Here is a 17,768-nt window from a genome sequence, read left to right on the forward strand (position 1 = left end):
GACCAAAAAAGAAGCACAAGAGCATTTCATGAGCCATGCTAGATGGATTTTTTTTACAACTCTTTTTCACAAATTTCCTGCGACTTTTCAAAAGTGATCACTGCACAACAACGAGAGACAGAGAAATGGCTTCCATATTTAGGAAAATGGGGGTGATAAGTCATTGGCATCTTTATCTCTTCTCCTTGAATGTGTTTCAACAAACCATCGAACATCTAACCATCTAACTGTCTGCTGAATCATTTTGAACTGTGAATGCTTTTTTGTTTTATGCACCTCAAGACAATATGAAGCCATGGCAACCAACAATCCTTTTTCTGATTGCCAACATGTTTAGCATAGCGTTGACTTACCGGTATATGGTAGAGTGACAGGTTTAATACTTTGACTTATGGCCCTATAGCCTATAGTTATACAGTACAAAGTTTCTCTTTAAGGACTGATAGCTGGAGGTTGCCTCGTTGAGGATGAAACCGAAATCGAAATTGATCCAAGTGTCAATCACCTTGATCTGTGTACGAGAGGAATCTCTACCATTAGTGCAGTCTTTTGGATGTCTTTTATTCTGCATATAATTTTGGCGCAATATTTTGACTTAAGATACGTGTACTTTATTGTGAAATGATAAAGATGTGCAATTGTACAATCATAACCACTGAGAAAAGTAATAATTCCCAATATGAGGGTATTCAATCATTACTACTTAAGTTTGTTATCATGATTAGTGATTCTGTTGTAAATTGTGATGAAAGTTAATTTAAATGTGTTTAAATTCAGAGGGTCTTTTAGCCAGTAGTTAGTTACAATGTCATTGATGTTGGTTGTTTATACATTAACCCCATAAATTAGGCAGCAAAAATACTTTGCTTTATTCAAAGATTGCACTTGTGTTACATTCATTTATATACTAAATACACAGTGAAACACTCAATTGAACTTTCACTCTGCCTCCACACAACGGTATGAAAGCTGTAAGTCACACTGCATCCAATTTCAGCAATTTCAGCAACTAATATCTCAAGCGCAAAGCAAAGAGAGACCAATGTATCATGCCGAAAGTGCAACTTTTTGGTCGATAAAATTTGTGATTTCATTCACACATTGGCATTATGCAATATTGTTTTTTCTCCAATGATGATATTCCATATTTGCCTTTTTAAGAATCAATTGCAACAAACCCCCTGTTGTATTTGTGTGTTGACAAAATGTGAGGCAGGAACAGGAAATTAAATTCTATTTCAAAGCAATCCAAAAAGTTTTTTTTTAAACCATTGCATAATATATTAAGACGAATAAAGTGATTCAACATGTGCAACAACAAAGATTTGTTCTGTTTGTTTTTCTCATAGATGTTTAAGCTTTCAGTGTCTATAGTCTGTTTAAATATATAAACAACAGTATGCTGGAAATCTTTGGCCAAGACAAACAGGCCGTGATTCACAGTATACACTAAAAACCAGATATACACTATGTGGTAGTGTTAAATAATCAGGGAATGGTCATCTGAAAACACATAGTGCTGCTGTTGTATATAAAAAATAAATCCCATTTAGACTTTTTACCTGAATTGAAAGTTGATGTGATCCTTTATAGGCAGCGGCTTTCGTGGCCTTAGGTGGTGCGAGTCCCATGCAAAATCCATACCACAATTTCAAAAAAGTATTGCTATAAATCTGAAAATAAGGCAATTTGAAGACACAAGGTCCTTCACCCATCAGCACTTGTGTCCACCTGAGGCCTCTGGTCGGCGTCTCGCCCTCCACCTGGCCCTCACAGGTCTGTAGTGCTGAAATCGGCAGTTGTGGGTAGAGTAAACAACAACGGCCGTAAAAGTACAGTTACTTTATAATAATATTTACTCAAGCAGAAGTAAGAGTACTCGTAAAAAGAACTAGTTGCGTAAGAGTAAAAAAGTATCTTGTACAAAACTACTCAAGTATTGAGTAACTTCATGAGTAACTGCATGTAGATGCAATTTATTACATCAATGTACAAAGAAAGTGTGAAACAGTTAACAATATCTATTTCAACGGATCCATAGTGCACATATATTGTTGTTTAAGTGCCATATACAGAAGATAAATGACAATATAAGTGTAATCAAAATGTAGTGAGTAGCGAGAAGTGTGTAGCCCAATGTCACCGAGTAAAAGTACATATATTTTATTGCAAATGTACTTGAGTAAGGGTAAAAAGTATTGTGCAAAATAACTACTATTAGAAGTAGATAGATAGATAGATAGATAGATAGATAGATAGATAGATAGATAGATAGATAGATAGATAGAGATGTATACTCAAGTACATGTAACTGAGTAAATGTAACTCATTGCTACTCACGCATGGAAATCGGGGTTGTCAAACGCTAGATGAGGGCCTTTCTTCCGGCCCCGATGGGCGAGTGCTGCCCCCAGAGGCTCAATATGCCCGTTTTCCTCGTCTTCCTCTGTGATCATCTGGTGAGGAGGGGCAGACGCACTCGTTAACCAACAGTTATATTCAGTAAAGCATTGTTCAGCCAAATCAATGCACAGAGAAAGACTGTCACATAGTCACTCAAAATAGGAGTGATTCTAACATGCATTGTGCACCAACGAGGAAGAGAACGTCACCTCACCATCATGGGCCTTGTGTCCTTGTCAGACATGGTCATGTCAACGTCGTAGTCCAGAGAATTGAGGCTTGGGTGGGGAAAAAACAAAGAAAGCTTTTAACATGTGCATCGACGAGCAGAGTCAATCTAGACAGACAGCCATGATGCAAGCTCTACGAAACTCTTACATCGCTTGAGAAAGAGAGGAGAGAATACACGGGACGTTTTCCTCTGATTTTAGACTTCAGATTAGCATGGAGGCCACACGCGCCATACGAGGAATAACGAGCCAGCTCTCCGTCACAACACATGCTGTCGCGTGCACACACTGTGACCAAATGAACCGTGCTGTCGCGAGTACACACTGTGACAAAATGTTGAATTGGAATCGATCCCGGGTTATTGCTGCCGCGTCGTGGAGAGCAAGCTTTCCATGTCACGACGAGCTACGACGAGTGTCCAGAGTGACAGAGGGGGACAGAGGAGGACACAGGAGGACAGCGGTTGGACAGAGGGGGACAGTTCTACAAACATAATTTGTGTGGCTATTATAAAGTTGCAACTGATGTTTATAAGACTTTGTAAATGGTTGATAAAACACTGTGTGTAAACATTATTAATTGTCATTTCAATTATTAACTCAGGTTGAATTAACTATCAATTTGCCATTTATTAACGACGGTCATTATAAACTGTTGGAGAGAAATTTGTTTGGTTTTTATACCTGATTCTATCTGGATTCGAGCTTTCCTCGTCAAAGCCCAGGTCCGTCACCGTGTCGATGTTGAGGTTGAGCACAGGATTAGCTCTGTCAGCAAACACACACACACACACACACACACACACACACGCACACACACACGCGCGCGCACACACACACACACACACACACACACACACACACACACACACACACACACGCGCAGAGTAAAAAACAAATCCCACTCCACATCAGTGTGTTGAACATGCTGTGAAGAGGACTTTTGTCAGTGTCCTGGAAAAGGTTGACTGATCTCATCTCCGTGTGAAATGCAGATCATGCGGTTGTCCTGTCCTCACCCCTCCATGGTGTACTTGTTGGTTCCAGGGACCACAGGGCCACTTTTTTGGTTGTCAGTCGCCACCGTGGCTGCAGAGTTCATGGCTTTGGCTGCCTTCAGCTTCGTCTTGTAGCTACAGGGTGAAGAAGGGAGCGGGTTAGCGAAACAGACAACGGCGCCTACCGCAGTCTTTTGATTAGATCGATGCCAGTTGGGACACTTTTTTGAGATGACGGAGACGGGCAATGTGGTTAACAGTGTCCCGTGACTGTCCTGTCCCGTCACGCAACCCAGTCGCCAGAATAAAACGTTGGCATTCCGTGTCTGCAAACCAGGGATAAGGACAATCGCAAAGTAAATTTGAAATAAAACGTCTGCATCTTACGTTTCCAAAACGTCTGGATTTTACGTTTCGGCAAACCTACAATCTCAATGTAAATGTGAAACAAAGCCGTGGTTAATTTGAAAACCTCACTGCCTTTCCAGCCTGAAATGCAAATAAAACAACTTGAACAACTTTGGTTATGTTTAGGTATGAAAAACAATTTGGTTAAGATTAGAGTTATTTAAGAGTTTGGGTTAGGCTTAAATAACAAAAACATGAAATGTGATTTACAGTTGAAATGTACGTAGTCTTTGAACACGCTGGGATCGAACACGGCTTTCTGGTGTGAAAGTCAAGTGTTTGACCAACCCGACCACAACGCCCTGACTGGCCACTGTGCTATTTCAACAGCAGACTCTATAACGTGGATATAGAAACGTTGAAATTCTACGTATTCGTGGATTGCAGAAACGCACAATGGCGACTTTTTATTCTGATGACCAGGCTGCGTCACGTCGTTGTCACATCCTGTCCGTCTTTCTATTTTGAGAATCCAAATCCCTCCCCTTCCTCATCCACTCCTGTCTTACGTTCTCCGGGTGCACAACAGGGAAGTGGTGAGGACAGCCAGGACGATGATGAGGCCCGCCACCATACCCACCAGGACGTATGTGATAGGGTTTTGTTCTGGTTCCCCTGGAACGAAAGCCCCCTGAAACACAAGCAGAGAAGAAGACGGACCTCAGAAGACCATATGCCTATCCTCATCACACTGGTGTCTGTAGAATTCATTATCTTTATCTTTATTATTATTATTATTCATTTTAAGCTTCTTTCATTTACATTTTACGCCATCGTATTTGTCTTTTATGAAATAGTTTAAAGTCGTGTTGTCCCCGTTGTAATAATGATACATTTTGTAAGCATTCTTCACACACAAAAAACACTGCCATACTTACAACAACTGAGAGGCCATACTGGGACAGTTCGAGAAAATGTTCAGGTTTGGAGAGCTCCTTTTCCACAACTTCAACAGTAACGGCACTCCCATTAGGGTAAATGAAATACACCTCCATTATTGTGTCACCTGAATCCCTGAGAGAAGGATACAACTCAAACCAGTCAATGCCAGGTGAAAGATATAAAGTACAGACCTAAGGAGATAATGAGATCTGCGGCAAATTCAAAGACAGATAATTATCATACAGTTTACATCTACCATCAGAAAGTAAATACAATGGGACATCATATTCTCATTGTTACAGGGAGGTTGGCACCACCTAGTGGAAAGACGTAATATATGCAACTGAAAAGCTAAAGATTTTCCTGTTCCAGTTTTGCTTAATTCTACAAATGTATTTGTAGACGCAACATAAATAAAACTGTAAAAGTAAAGCCAGGGAATTTATTTTGATGTAGGATGATTTGGGGTTTGTTAGTTTGATGCAAACATGAAGATCTTTGATCATTTGCTCACCTGCATTCATCATTGATAGACCTGATATCGACTTCTTCAACAGCAGCTCTGGTAGCAGCAGTAAGCGCTCTGGGAATGGAAAGAGCAGATAAATGACGTAGCAAACATCAGACCCAGTGACAAATGTGTCAGGTCTGTTTCTCACATGAAAAAGTGATTAAAGTCATTCTTAAATGCCATCATCAGACTCAGCATATATACGGTATCCATCCTCTCACATAAACATGACATTACAGTAGCTAATTTGCCTACTAAGTTACAGTAGGCCAGTGGTTCCAAACCTTGAATTCAAATGGGGTCCCCTGAAATTTTACAAAAAAAACAACAACAAAACAAACAAAAAAGACTCAATTTAAAAACTACTGAAGAGGATTAGGACCACATGTGAAAAACGTATGTGAGTTCTGAGTTCAAGTCAGAATTCTGAGAATACAGTGAGAATTCAGAAAATAAAATTAGAATTCTGAGTTTAATGTCAGAATTCTGTGGGGGGGGGGGGGGGGGGGGGGGGGAAGGGGTCATAATTCTGAGGGAAAAAGTCAGAAGATTTCTGAGATTAAAGTTAGATTTCTGAGTTTAATATTAGAATTTTTTTTAGGGGGAAAAAAGTTAACATTTCGAAAAAGGTCAGCATTCTGATGTTAATGTCAGTTCTGAGATTAAAGTCAGAATTCTGAGGAAGAAAGTCTGCATACTGTTACATATTACTGTGACATCAATGAGGATGTCACTGATGATATTAGCGATGTATTGAAATTTGAATATCTGGGGTCCCTAGATTTTTGTGACGTCAAAGTGGGGTCACAGCAAGCCAAAAAGGGTTGGGAGCCTCTGCGGTAGGTCTATAGGCTATCATGTACAAAAAACATACGTTTTGATGGCATCAAGGTTTGCTCTGACTTCTGTACAGGGAGATGTAAAACGAAGTTCCATTTTAAATGATTCGTCAACCGTGAAAATCTGCAACATCAAAAGAACACGAGAGTGCAGTTATAGGCCATGTCTATTTATACACTCAGATGGCAGACTGCTTGGTAATGAATGAACATCCTATTCTATATAGTATTCCCATGACGTCACAAGCATTTTCCTACCAATAATATGGCGCTACAAGACACACAGCTCATTGGCTGGTTGTGTCACTTGATTGTAATCACCTGTTAATTGACTACAATCACCTGCTATTTTCCTACCAAGATGGTCGTGTGGTGATGTAACAGAATACTAATCAATAGTGGCATGATTTCAGTCACTCACCTCCACTACAGTGGTCGCAGAGAGGCCACCTCCGTCAGTCGCGGATACTGTTATCAAATATTTCCCTTTCAGTTGGGCATTAAGCGCGTCAGTCGATCTGTTGAAAGTTGGATCAAATGAATTGGGACAAACAATAAATATCAAAGCTATGATTTAAATATACACCTGAGGAAACCAACTGCAACAGAGAGTGATACTAAATGTTCCGATCTGATGCTGCTGATGGATAGGCTACTCACTGAATCGTTCCCACATAGCGGTCCTGCTCCAGGGTGGTGACGCCCACCCTAAAGATGATCTCCACATCACTCATGCTATTGTCGCTGTGACGGAATTGCACCGCAGTTACTTCAAACCTAATTTCCTTATTTATTCCAGAATCGCGGTCAGTAGCCTAAATGCAGTGGGTGATACATAAAACACATTTAAAAAGAATACCAAGATAACATCTCAAATATCTCACTAACAAGTAGGGATGGGCATTTCTAGCAAAAACACTATTCGAAATTCGCTGGCCAAAGTCGACTTTTAATCGAAATTCGGGGGATTTTTTTTTTTTTTTGTGTGAGTGAAATGTTGCATTGTCTCCCCTGATTCTAAGTCTAAGGCTTTATTAATTAATAGAAAAAGCTTCTGCTGTGGATTTTTAGCTCAAACAAGCATTGCACCACTGAAGTAAAGAACATGTTACATGACATTGACATTTTCGAAAATAAAAAACAGTTTTGACAATCATGAGTGGTTCATTAAATATTTAGTAGGCTCAGGTCTGAGTGCCAAAGGGGTGCCAAAGTCACCCCCTCTCCCTCTTCATGGGATTTCATCCGCCATTCATTTTTCCATAAACCTTGCTTAAAATGCTTATAAAAATTGTTTTACTTGCTCAAACCAAGCGATTCGACTATACTTAGAATCAGGGGAGACAATGCAACATTTCACTCACAAAAAAAAAAAAAAAAAAAAAAAAAATACATTTTTTTTTTCGAATTTCGACTTTCAAGCCAAATAATTACCAGCTGCGAGCCCGCGACAGTGTGTGGCTGGTATCGTTTTTTTCCCACCTTGTGTGTCTGTGTGTGTCCTAGAGACACCTATTGTAGCGAGAACTACCACAGAAGCGGTATTGAGTACTTTGCCAGGTGTTTATATGTCTATGTTTATATGTCTGTCAGCCTGTCTGTGTGTCTGTCTGTCTATCTGTCTGAGTCTGTCAGCGTGTGTGGACAGATTTTATGAATGCATCGAAGATGGGTGTGGTCCGAGCAAGGGGACTGGAAGTAGCACCCCCCCCCCCCCCACACACACACACACACACACACACACACACACACAAACTTGACGCCACTGGCATATTTTCCTTCATACTCACAGTGACTGTTGCAATGGATATATCCTTACTTGCAGTTTCCGGGACCACAACTAAAGACCAAGGAAGGAAATTGGTATTGAGGTTGCACTGCTGAACTAGTATGACCTACTATAAGTGCACAGTTACACAAGTAATTGATTATAATACCGTTTTTACCACGGGAAACACAAGAGTGCAAATAAAGTTTACACATACATTGCAAAACATGTGCATCTCAACAAGTAGCTAGTCTCATATTTTTTGAAATCATATTTTCCAATTGGAAATAATTTCACTTATTTCAGTGTATCTTCAACCAGAATACTCCACCAGTGCCACGGAAATGACAAGATTACTTAAAATCAGTTCATTTGCATTGGAAAAATGTGAAATTATCTGATTCAATTGTCTGATTTTTCCACTTACTTTAAGAAATATAAGCTTGTAAGACTTCACAATTACACTTACCAAATATAGATTCTGATGGAATGAATTCTGGATCATTGTCATTGATGTCCTCGATATCGATCACCATTACGCCTGAAATTATTTAAAGATGATTTTGGGGGGGGGGGTAAATATTCACAAATCCATTGAATTTCAGTAATAAAAAAATAATAAATCAAAATCCCTCAGCAGCCAAGTTGTACTCTAATTCTGCAAGAAGGATACAGTGGGACTAGTACCTGTGTGTGTGTTGTGTGTGTGTGTGTGTGTGTGTGTGTGTGTGTGTGTGTGTGTGTGTGCGTGTGCGTGCGTGCGCGTGCAGTGCTGACCTGGTGTGATGCTGTTGTTCAGTCCTTTCTCTGTGTTCTCGTCCACCACCTGAGCCTCCATCGTCACCTGGTCGCACAGTTCATAATCTATGGTGTCCTCTGGGTTGACTATGACTTCCCCCGTGGACTCCAGCAGAAACCAGTCGCAGCAGCCGCAGGGTTCCTCCGAGCATTGGCAGACTGTGCCTGTGCATCGGCATTTAATGGACACCAACTCGTAGACCAGCGAGGCGCTTCCGTCCTTGTCCACGGCCGTAAATCTCCCGACAGCACCGTGGATGGTGGTGTTCTCCTTCACCGGCTCGGGCACATCAGGCTGCTGGAACTCGGGCCTCTCGTCGTTCACGTCCACCACGTCCACCTCCACCGTCACAACGGCTTTCTCCTGTCCCAGATCCACCGCCTCCACCAGCAGCGCAAAGTTCTGGTTATCGCTCTCGTAGTCCAGTTCCACGTCCGGGTCCACGGTGATGTTGCCGCGGTAGCCCTGCTTCTCTGGGAAGGTGCGGATGATGAAACTGCCTTTGCTTCCGCCGGTGATGGTGAAAGAAATGCGGTTGAAGTTCGAGGTTAGGTCCAAATCCGTAGCATAGACAGAGCCAACATATGCACCTGGATGGAGAAGAAACAAAAGCACATTTTTGAATCCAGCCGTGTAGACACGGTCCATGACACACGGTTATTATGTGCAATTGAAAATCCTTTGCCACACGAAACGCTTACCTCTCACCCCTTCCTTCACAGAGAATTTGTAGGACGTTTGGTTAAACACTGGAGTATTGTCATTGACATCCTGGGATGAATCGACAAGAAACAAGGCAATTATCAGCTTGGCTAGCAGCATGCAGTCGTACCTGTAACTCTGGTGGACATTGCCCAAGACTCACCTTCACTTCGATGGTAACACTGACCCAGCTGGACAGGGCCGGGGTGCCCTTGTCAGTAGCCGTTACGTTCAGCTCAATCCTCTCAGAGTCCAAGGCCTCGCAGTCCAGCCCGCCATTGCTGCTCAACACACCGGTGTCCGGGTCAATGGTAAAGTTACCACTGTACGTGCTTGGCACAATTCCATACAGAATCTGGCTGTTTTCCGTCTCTGGGTCATCGGCATCAGTAGCCTGCCAAAATGAAGGGGCATTTGAAGAAACAGTATAGTATAAAATATATATATATATGGGTTCTTGTTTATTATTTCAACTACAGGGTTTATTCCATTCATAAAATACTGAAAACAAGTGTATGATTTTCATAGCAGATTATGAGGACCAGCTAGTATGGTCTTCATAACCTTACACAAAGATAAATGCATGGATGAAGTAATTTTCTTGTGTTTATAGCCAATTCCTTTGACATGAAACCTCTGGGTCAACTTGGGTTTATAGTGAATTGCTATTGGGTATGAGGAAAGTGAAACCATAAATTGTATTCTGACTGACATAAAACTGTAAAATACATATGAGACAGAAATATTGGCCTATCCAAATAAAGAGTTACCAAACTATTTACATTTGCCTGAACTCCACCTGTGGACATGGATAATCACCTGTATTGGAAGTTCAAATTGTTGACCCTCGTCAACAAACGCCAGGTAAGAGTCTCTGTTCATGACTGGTGGATGGTCGTTGATGTCAGTCAGTATGATCTCCAGGACTGCCGTGCCGGGGTTCCCGTTCGTGTCCGTCGCTTGCAGTGTCGCTGCGTACAGAGCTCTGAGCTCCCGATCGATCAAAGTGCTGTCTTTCACATAAATTGTGCCCGAATCTGGTTCCACATCAAAATACCCGAGTCTGAAAAGCCATGTATATGAAAACAGAAAGACAAATGACAACTGACAACAATGACAATGACAACAATGACAATGACAATGACAACTGTGCAGTAGTCTGCGTCATTTGCAAAGTCAACGCAAAGATAAAAGATTGTTCCAAGTGTGAACTGGCTGCATTTACAAACGACCACGATTTGACTCAAGGGGAAAACATACATGCTCGCTGGAAGAAGTTTGTAGGTGATGTTGCCTTGATCCATGGTGTCAGGATCGTCCGCCTGGGAAAACACAAAGTAACGTGTGCTCCTGTGAGTACCAAGAGGCCCTTAGTGTCAAATCGGTTCGTGTCATACAATCAAAGGGCTAGTTACATGATGTACGTTCAAATTGCTGACGTGTGGATCAAGTGTGTAAAAGGACTTACAGAAATAGTGGCAATAACATAACCGTTAGGAGAGTGCTCAGGCAGCTCCAGCTTATAGGTGTCGTTGGCGAATTTGGGGCTGTTGTCGTTGGTGTCCAGGATGTTAATAGTAACTGTGGCAGTCGAGGCAAAGGTGGGGTTGAGCTCATCTATGGCAATCACCTGCACCATAGAACAAGCAAACAAAACAAATCAGACTTGTCAAGCAGTTTAAACATTATTATTATTATTATTATTATACCTATTTATTTATACCTATACTATTTAATAATATCGATTTCACGCCGGTTCATTCATTAATTCAGAATGTCATTCGTTGGCAATTTATTACACACACTGCCGAATGTCCTGCACATGATCTGACCATAAACTCATGTCCCACATTATCTGGGTCGAAATAATTTCACGAGAACCGTCTACACACGATCTCGGCACCTTTGCGATGCGTGCCATTTTGTGCCAATGTTTCCTTACCGATGCCCGTAATCACCCTGGGTGTAACAGAAGCTTCTCCCTGTCTTATCGCTGTAAATCCTGGCTCACCTAAGCTGGGATAATTGCGGTTTTGGCCTTTGCACTGGCTTGATACAGCATTTTTCCTGCCTCTCCTTACCTGCACAAACAGCTGCTGTTTTTGCTCATAATCCAGTCCCTCGGGCTTGATGACCACAAGACGAACTGGGCTTTCTGAAGTGGCAGATTGAGGATCTACAGAAAACACCTCCTTATCAGCTCCCACCAGACTTAGTTGGATTCTCGCATTTGAGCCCTATACAAGCCAAAAGAAGATACTGTAGATGATTCACGCTTGGTCATTCGTGTCACTCATCGAGTCATTCACCTTATCCTTGGCACACGCACTCTTGACAAGCTAAGTTGAGGAGTGTCCCGTTTATGTGCTTTTTCTGACCTCGTCCAGATCTTTGACTCTCATGTCGAGGGCGATACTGGCCAAAGAGTTCTCAAAGGTCTCTCCTATGAAGGTGCTCTCCTTCACACACTCCTCCGCACCTGCACACAGGTAAAACTCGGGTTTGTTGTCATTCACGTCGATGATGGCGATGTCTACGGTTGCAGTGGCGTTGGCTTCTGCCCCATCGACGTTTGGATTGGTCTCAGCGGCCTAGAAATAGAATGGAATAGACTATCTCAGTGTTCCAGATCTTCAAACACTCTATACTTTCATTGTGCATTCGGGCTATGTTCACTAGAACTTTAAAAGCTTGAGGAAACTGTACCTTGACGGTCAGGGTAACCCTATCACCGATGGCTTCTCGGTCAATTTCTTGATTTACAGATATGACACCATCTTGCGAGATGCTGAACAGGCCTGCTTCTGTGGAACCTGTCCGGGAAACACTGTCACTAGCAACATGTCCATGTCCATATAAGAAACTCACTCACTCACTCACTCACTCACTCACTCACTCACTCACTCACTCACAACTTCAAATTGTTCTAGTTGTGTTCTTCAAATGGTTGAGGCTCACTTTCAATGCTATAGATCATGGCATCATTGATTCCTTTGTCTTGGTCTGTGGCCCTCACTTTCAACACAGACAGGCCCTGGCAAAGAAGGGGGAAAAAATACATTAGATTTCTGAAACTAGAAGAAAAGAAACTGAAACTCTATGTGTAATTTACACGCCTATATGGCTACTAAATGCAGGGCAGCAGGTGTACTGCACCTAGATTCCACATGTCACATCACAGCAGAATTTGCAGGAGCTTGGTCACAAATAATTGGTGTGAAAAAATTGGGCTCATACAATGTAATGTGTCAGGTGAAAATTAACAGCACACACACACACACACACACACACACACACACACACACACACACACACACACACACACACACACACACACACACACACACAGCATATTACACTTTACAGTGGGACATATTACAAAATATGTATTGTATTAACAGTTAATGCCTTCACCATTTGAAAATGAGCATCAGTTCCAGGCGAGTAGCGTTACTATCCTCTCCTTTGCAATGAGTTAACAGCACTCACCAGAGCAGAGCCTTCTGGAACGCTGGCTGTGTAAGAAGGGCGGTCGAACTGTGGATCAAGGTCTGGGACGTCCTTCACCGTAATTAAGGCAAAAGCAATGCTTGACTGGACCTTAAATTCACCATGTAACTCACCGCCACCATCCTGTCATGGGACACAATGTCATTGCAATTCAAAAGTGTTATGTAACATTCTATGGATGTTTTTTTTTTGTGTGCCATAGACTGGTTAAGTGGTAAATTACTATTGATTAAATAATAGATAAATTAAAATACTTTTTACGGAGTGATTCATAAATCTGCGTTTTGACCCAATTGATGAAAGTGTACATAAAACAACATATATATACACTGTATACACATACATACATACATACATACATACATACATACATGCACACACAATTATGATCATTGTATGAGAAACATACTTACAGACGCATTTATCTTTAGCTGATAGAAGAATTGAGAATTATAATTTAGTGCTCCATCTAGTCGGACTTCAGCGCCACCCGTAACCGGCACGATCCTAAACAGACTGTGCCCATCGTTCGGAATAACCTAGAAATGACAGTGTAAATTAGCCTTAAATAGATTTCAGGGAATATCACAATACAATACTCTGAGATACATTATTTATTAATAACACTTACCTCATCAATTTTGTATGACACTACAGCAGAAAGTCCAGTGTCACGATCTGTGGCTACGACCTTCAACACAGATGTACCTATGGATGCATTCTGATGAATTGTAAAGGGGGATTAAAAAGCACAAAATCAAAAACAATAATGCCTCTCATTGTTGACACTAACTAGCAAATTCTCACTTCACGAGGGGTGACAATGTGGTGCTTTTCTCTTACAGAAACCTAGAGCACAAGGTCAACATGATCATACGTATCCACCTTATTTTTGAATGCCCCACTGTAAAAAATAATTGTGGGTACAACGTCCGGTTTAACGTGACTTATTGTTGCAGCTTGCCATTTCCTTTGTTATACTCTGGCTGCAGACCCGAATTATAAACCGGAAACTGGAGTACGTTATAAAAGTTATAAATATAGTCACGTTATAAACAACTAACCGACGCTGGGGGTCCGTATGGAAACAGTGTTACTCGAAATGGTTAAAAGTTCAATCAATTTGGTCATTTAGTGGCGTTTTACTGCCATGTAACATAGCTAGCTAGCCGCTAACATTAGCCACAGTAGGCTGCGCACTGCGCTCTTAAAGGGATATTTATCGACGAGATTTCTGCCAAGCTGGACCTAATTAGTGATTTGCTCCGTTCGCCCAGACGGGTGTCAAGGTGTCAGCAACAAGGCTGGGAGGATCACACCGGAAGAAAAACACATAGGCATCATGGCCGCTAGAAATAAGGTGTAATAAGGTGGATAAGATTGGCTGCTCATATTAGCCTCCTCCTGAACACTACACTGTACCCAAACTAAAAACGGCAATTTTTTTGGGGCCGGTGTGCAGCATGCACAGCAGGGCCCTTACATTCCACTCAGTCGCTGCATTTGAGCACGGATTCAGGCGATGTAATGTCTTTCCACTTTCCAGTCCGGTAGGTGGCGGTAATGCACCTCTGGCTAATATTGTGGCTAGCTCGTTACAAGGAGGACGCTGCGGCATTAAAGTTGAGAGCCTGTGTCCCAGTTCACTTGAAGGCAACACAGTGTTGCCTTGAACCAATGGTGACTGGTGAAAAGTGAAAAAAAAGCTCTCTCTGACTCTGTCTGCTTCATGTGTGGGCGTGCCGACTTTCCCCCCTTTCCTCTCTGCTCGCTCTATGGCCAGTCCTTCAGTCCTCACTGCAGCACCCCGACACACAGGAGGACAGACACAGCGAAAATGGCAGCGGCTTCGTCTTGCAAGCCGCCCAACGCTTGTAGAAAAAGCAGATGCACGAAGCGAAATATGGAAATATTTTGTATACGTTGCCGACAGCGAAGGCAAGCCCGTGGACACATCGAAACCAGTGTGTAAAAGGTGCTTCAACGCGACCAAAGCGAAAGGCTCAAACACATCGAACCTGGCTAAACATCTTGCAGACAGGCACCCCGACCTGTTCAATGAGTTTAAAGACCGACAGGTTAGCGAACGTGAACGATAAACATACATGCCCTCAAATAAGTCAAACGAGTATTGTGTGACAAGCAAACTTGTTTCAATGAAAACATTTGCTTGTCACAATAGCCTACTCGTTTACAGTGAAACACGAGGCAATGTGCTGGAGCACAGATCTCTGCCAAGGAGCAAGTCATGACATGTAACGTTTAGGGGAGGGGACATCAGATGACTGCATACCATGTACAATATTTAATAACACTATGGCCCTCAATGCCAGTGTTATTAAAGCTTTTACATGGTAAGCAGTCATCTGATCTCACCTATCCTAATATTTACAATAATCCCAATTACTGTATTAGTGATATACGAGTTCATTGTAAAAAAAAACACCCAGCCTACACGTATGGGGGGGGGGGGGGGGGGGGGGGCTGGGAATACACCACATAATAAGCCTACATTTCAATAGCCTACATTTATGTGTGAAAATAATATATATTACTAGATTAACCATAAATCTGGCACTTCATGTTAATGAAGCTTAAACCCAGGATTATTAACCCACATAGGCTACACTACAGCACAGGCACACTACAGTTGATGTGCACTAAAGTAGACTGAACACAAATGACTCAATACACCTTGGCAGAGTTCTGCACTTTACTGAGCACGCCGGCCCTATGCCAGGTTTCGACCTGGCCTTGTTTACAGAAATGTACAGTAAAGATACACACTGTACTCTGCCTGGGAAAATCTTTTATTGAAAAGCACTGCACTAAAGTGATCTCATATTCTGTGAAATTCCACCTCATAACATGTTCATCACATGATGTGATTAATCACAGGAAATTTGCTATAGGCTACAGACATGATCAAAGCTAAAAGGAGATAAGTATTTGTTATTGAATTGTTAAACTGCAGAATAACAATGAAATAATAACACAGAGCTGCGTAACAAAGCTGATGTGGATGAGGAAAGTGTTCAACTTACTTCGTCAACCTCAGCCTCATATGTGGACTTCTCAAATATGGGCGCGTTGTCGTTGGCATCGAGTAATATTATTGTTACGTCTTTGGGAGTCTGAAATAAAATGCATGAAGACCAAAACTTCTATGAATATGGGCGAACAAAATTAAATTGAAATTGTTGATGAACACTCACTTACATTTCACTTACGGTATAGGAAGCATCCGAGGCAGTAACTGTGAGTGTCATTGTATTCTGAGCCTAAAAAAACAAAACAACATAGAAGAAAACCTAACGATCTAAGTAAATTATAGACACTATGAACCTTTTTGGATTAAAACAAAAACAAAACAAAATTAAGTTGTTGACAATTTAAAGTTGTTGACTGTTGTGGCCTATTCTATAGAGAGCCAAAGTGGAACGTCACTTCCTGCTTCAGCACTGTACCAGAGATTTTCATCCGCCATTTATTTTCCCATAGACATTTCGTAAAATGCTTATAAAAAGAGTTTTACTTGGTCAAACCAAATGGTTCAGCTATATTTAGAAACAGGAGAGATCGCATAACATTTGCGGGTTTAAAGAAAATACTTTTTTGATGTTGTTTTTTTTTGTTTTGGTCCGAGTGAAATGTTCTATGGTCTCTCTCTCCCGATTCTAAATATAGCTGAACCGTTTGGTTTGACCAAGTAAAACTCTTTTTATAAGCATTTTACAAAATGTCTATGGGAAAATAAATGGCGGATGAAAGTCTCTGGTACAGTGCTGAAGCAGGAAGTGACGTTCCACTTTGGCTCCCTATAGACGGCATAGTCTGGGAAAATCCAAAGCACAAACAACCATACCTCTCGATCTAGCTCCACGCGGACTGATACAAACCCAGTGTCTGGGTCAACTGTAAAGAAGCTGGCAGCCATCCCACCGATTCCATATGTCAATCGGTCGCCATCTGCATCAGTTGCATCTATAGCGAATGCAACTCCAGCTAGCGACAGCAGGGGGACAAAACATTTCAGTAGTCAATGCAAAACATATATAGCCTACTGAGGCATGCTACAGTATCACATAGGACATCGAAATAATTACTTGGACTGTGTCCAGTCTCTGCAAACACCAACCACAAAAACATACATACGTGGGATGATGTCTTCGCGCACACGTTCAACAGCATTGTGGATCTCAGGCCGGTAAGAGGCTGTAACAAAAACAGAGTTAAATCTTACAGAGCGTGGTACATGGAGATACAATGACCAAATTAACTTGACTGTTACTCACCATTAGTGAGAGTAATAAGGCACAGTAGTAACAGTAGAATGCTTCCTGCAATCCTCCCCATGTCTGCCACTGGAGCTAAAACATAACAGGGAAGGGGGGGGTCAATACAATTAAACTGGCTATGACATTTCCAAGGTACAGACACTGATACCCAATGCAACATGTGTAGCCTATACAATATTTTCACTGTCTAAAAAGCAGTATTACCAATCAAATACTTGATGATATTTCGTTTTTTAGTCGTTTAGCCAATATCACGTTATGTAAAGGCAGCTGAAGCTGCATTATGTGAAACAATATTTAACAAGTATTGATTTTTACATAATTGCCACAGTGAAAAAAAAACAATATATTACCCCCCCCAGTGATTACTTAGAATATGCAATGACTCAACATCCCATGGAGCATTAATCTGATACAACT

General features: G+C 41.6%; 1 protein-coding gene across 1 annotated transcript; it reads right to left on the reverse strand.

Moving 5' to 3' along the window:
- Positions 1 to 2,336: 2,336 nt before the first annotated feature.
- On the reverse strand, positions 2,337 to 16,987 carry cdhr2 (cadherin related family member 2; the record flags this gene model as incomplete). The annotated part of the gene is made up of 23 exons (XM_083651727.1): positions 2,337 to 2,456; positions 2,618 to 2,681; positions 3,318 to 3,401; positions 3,653 to 3,766; positions 4,549 to 4,670; positions 6,336 to 6,395; positions 6,693 to 6,789; positions 6,932 to 7,086; positions 8,062 to 8,111; positions 8,509 to 8,580; positions 8,817 to 9,428; positions 9,540 to 9,609; positions 9,704 to 9,934; positions 10,360 to 10,603; positions 10,801 to 10,862; positions 11,009 to 11,170; positions 11,622 to 11,777; positions 11,919 to 12,131; positions 12,247 to 12,353; positions 12,499 to 12,574; positions 13,030 to 13,173; positions 16,095 to 16,184; positions 16,916 to 16,987. The coding sequence occupies 23 exons, from the start codon at positions 16,985 to 16,987 to the stop codon at positions 2,337 to 2,339; spliced, it is 3,177 nt and encodes a 1,058-aa protein (XP_083507853.1).
- Between the last annotated feature and the right edge of the window lie 781 nt (positions 16,988 to 17,768).

This window comes from Poromitra crassiceps (assembly GCF_964638095.1).
Source record: "Poromitra crassiceps genome assembly, chromosome: 15".
Lineage (NCBI taxonomy): Eukaryota > Metazoa > Chordata > Actinopteri > Beryciformes > Melamphaidae > Poromitra > Poromitra crassiceps.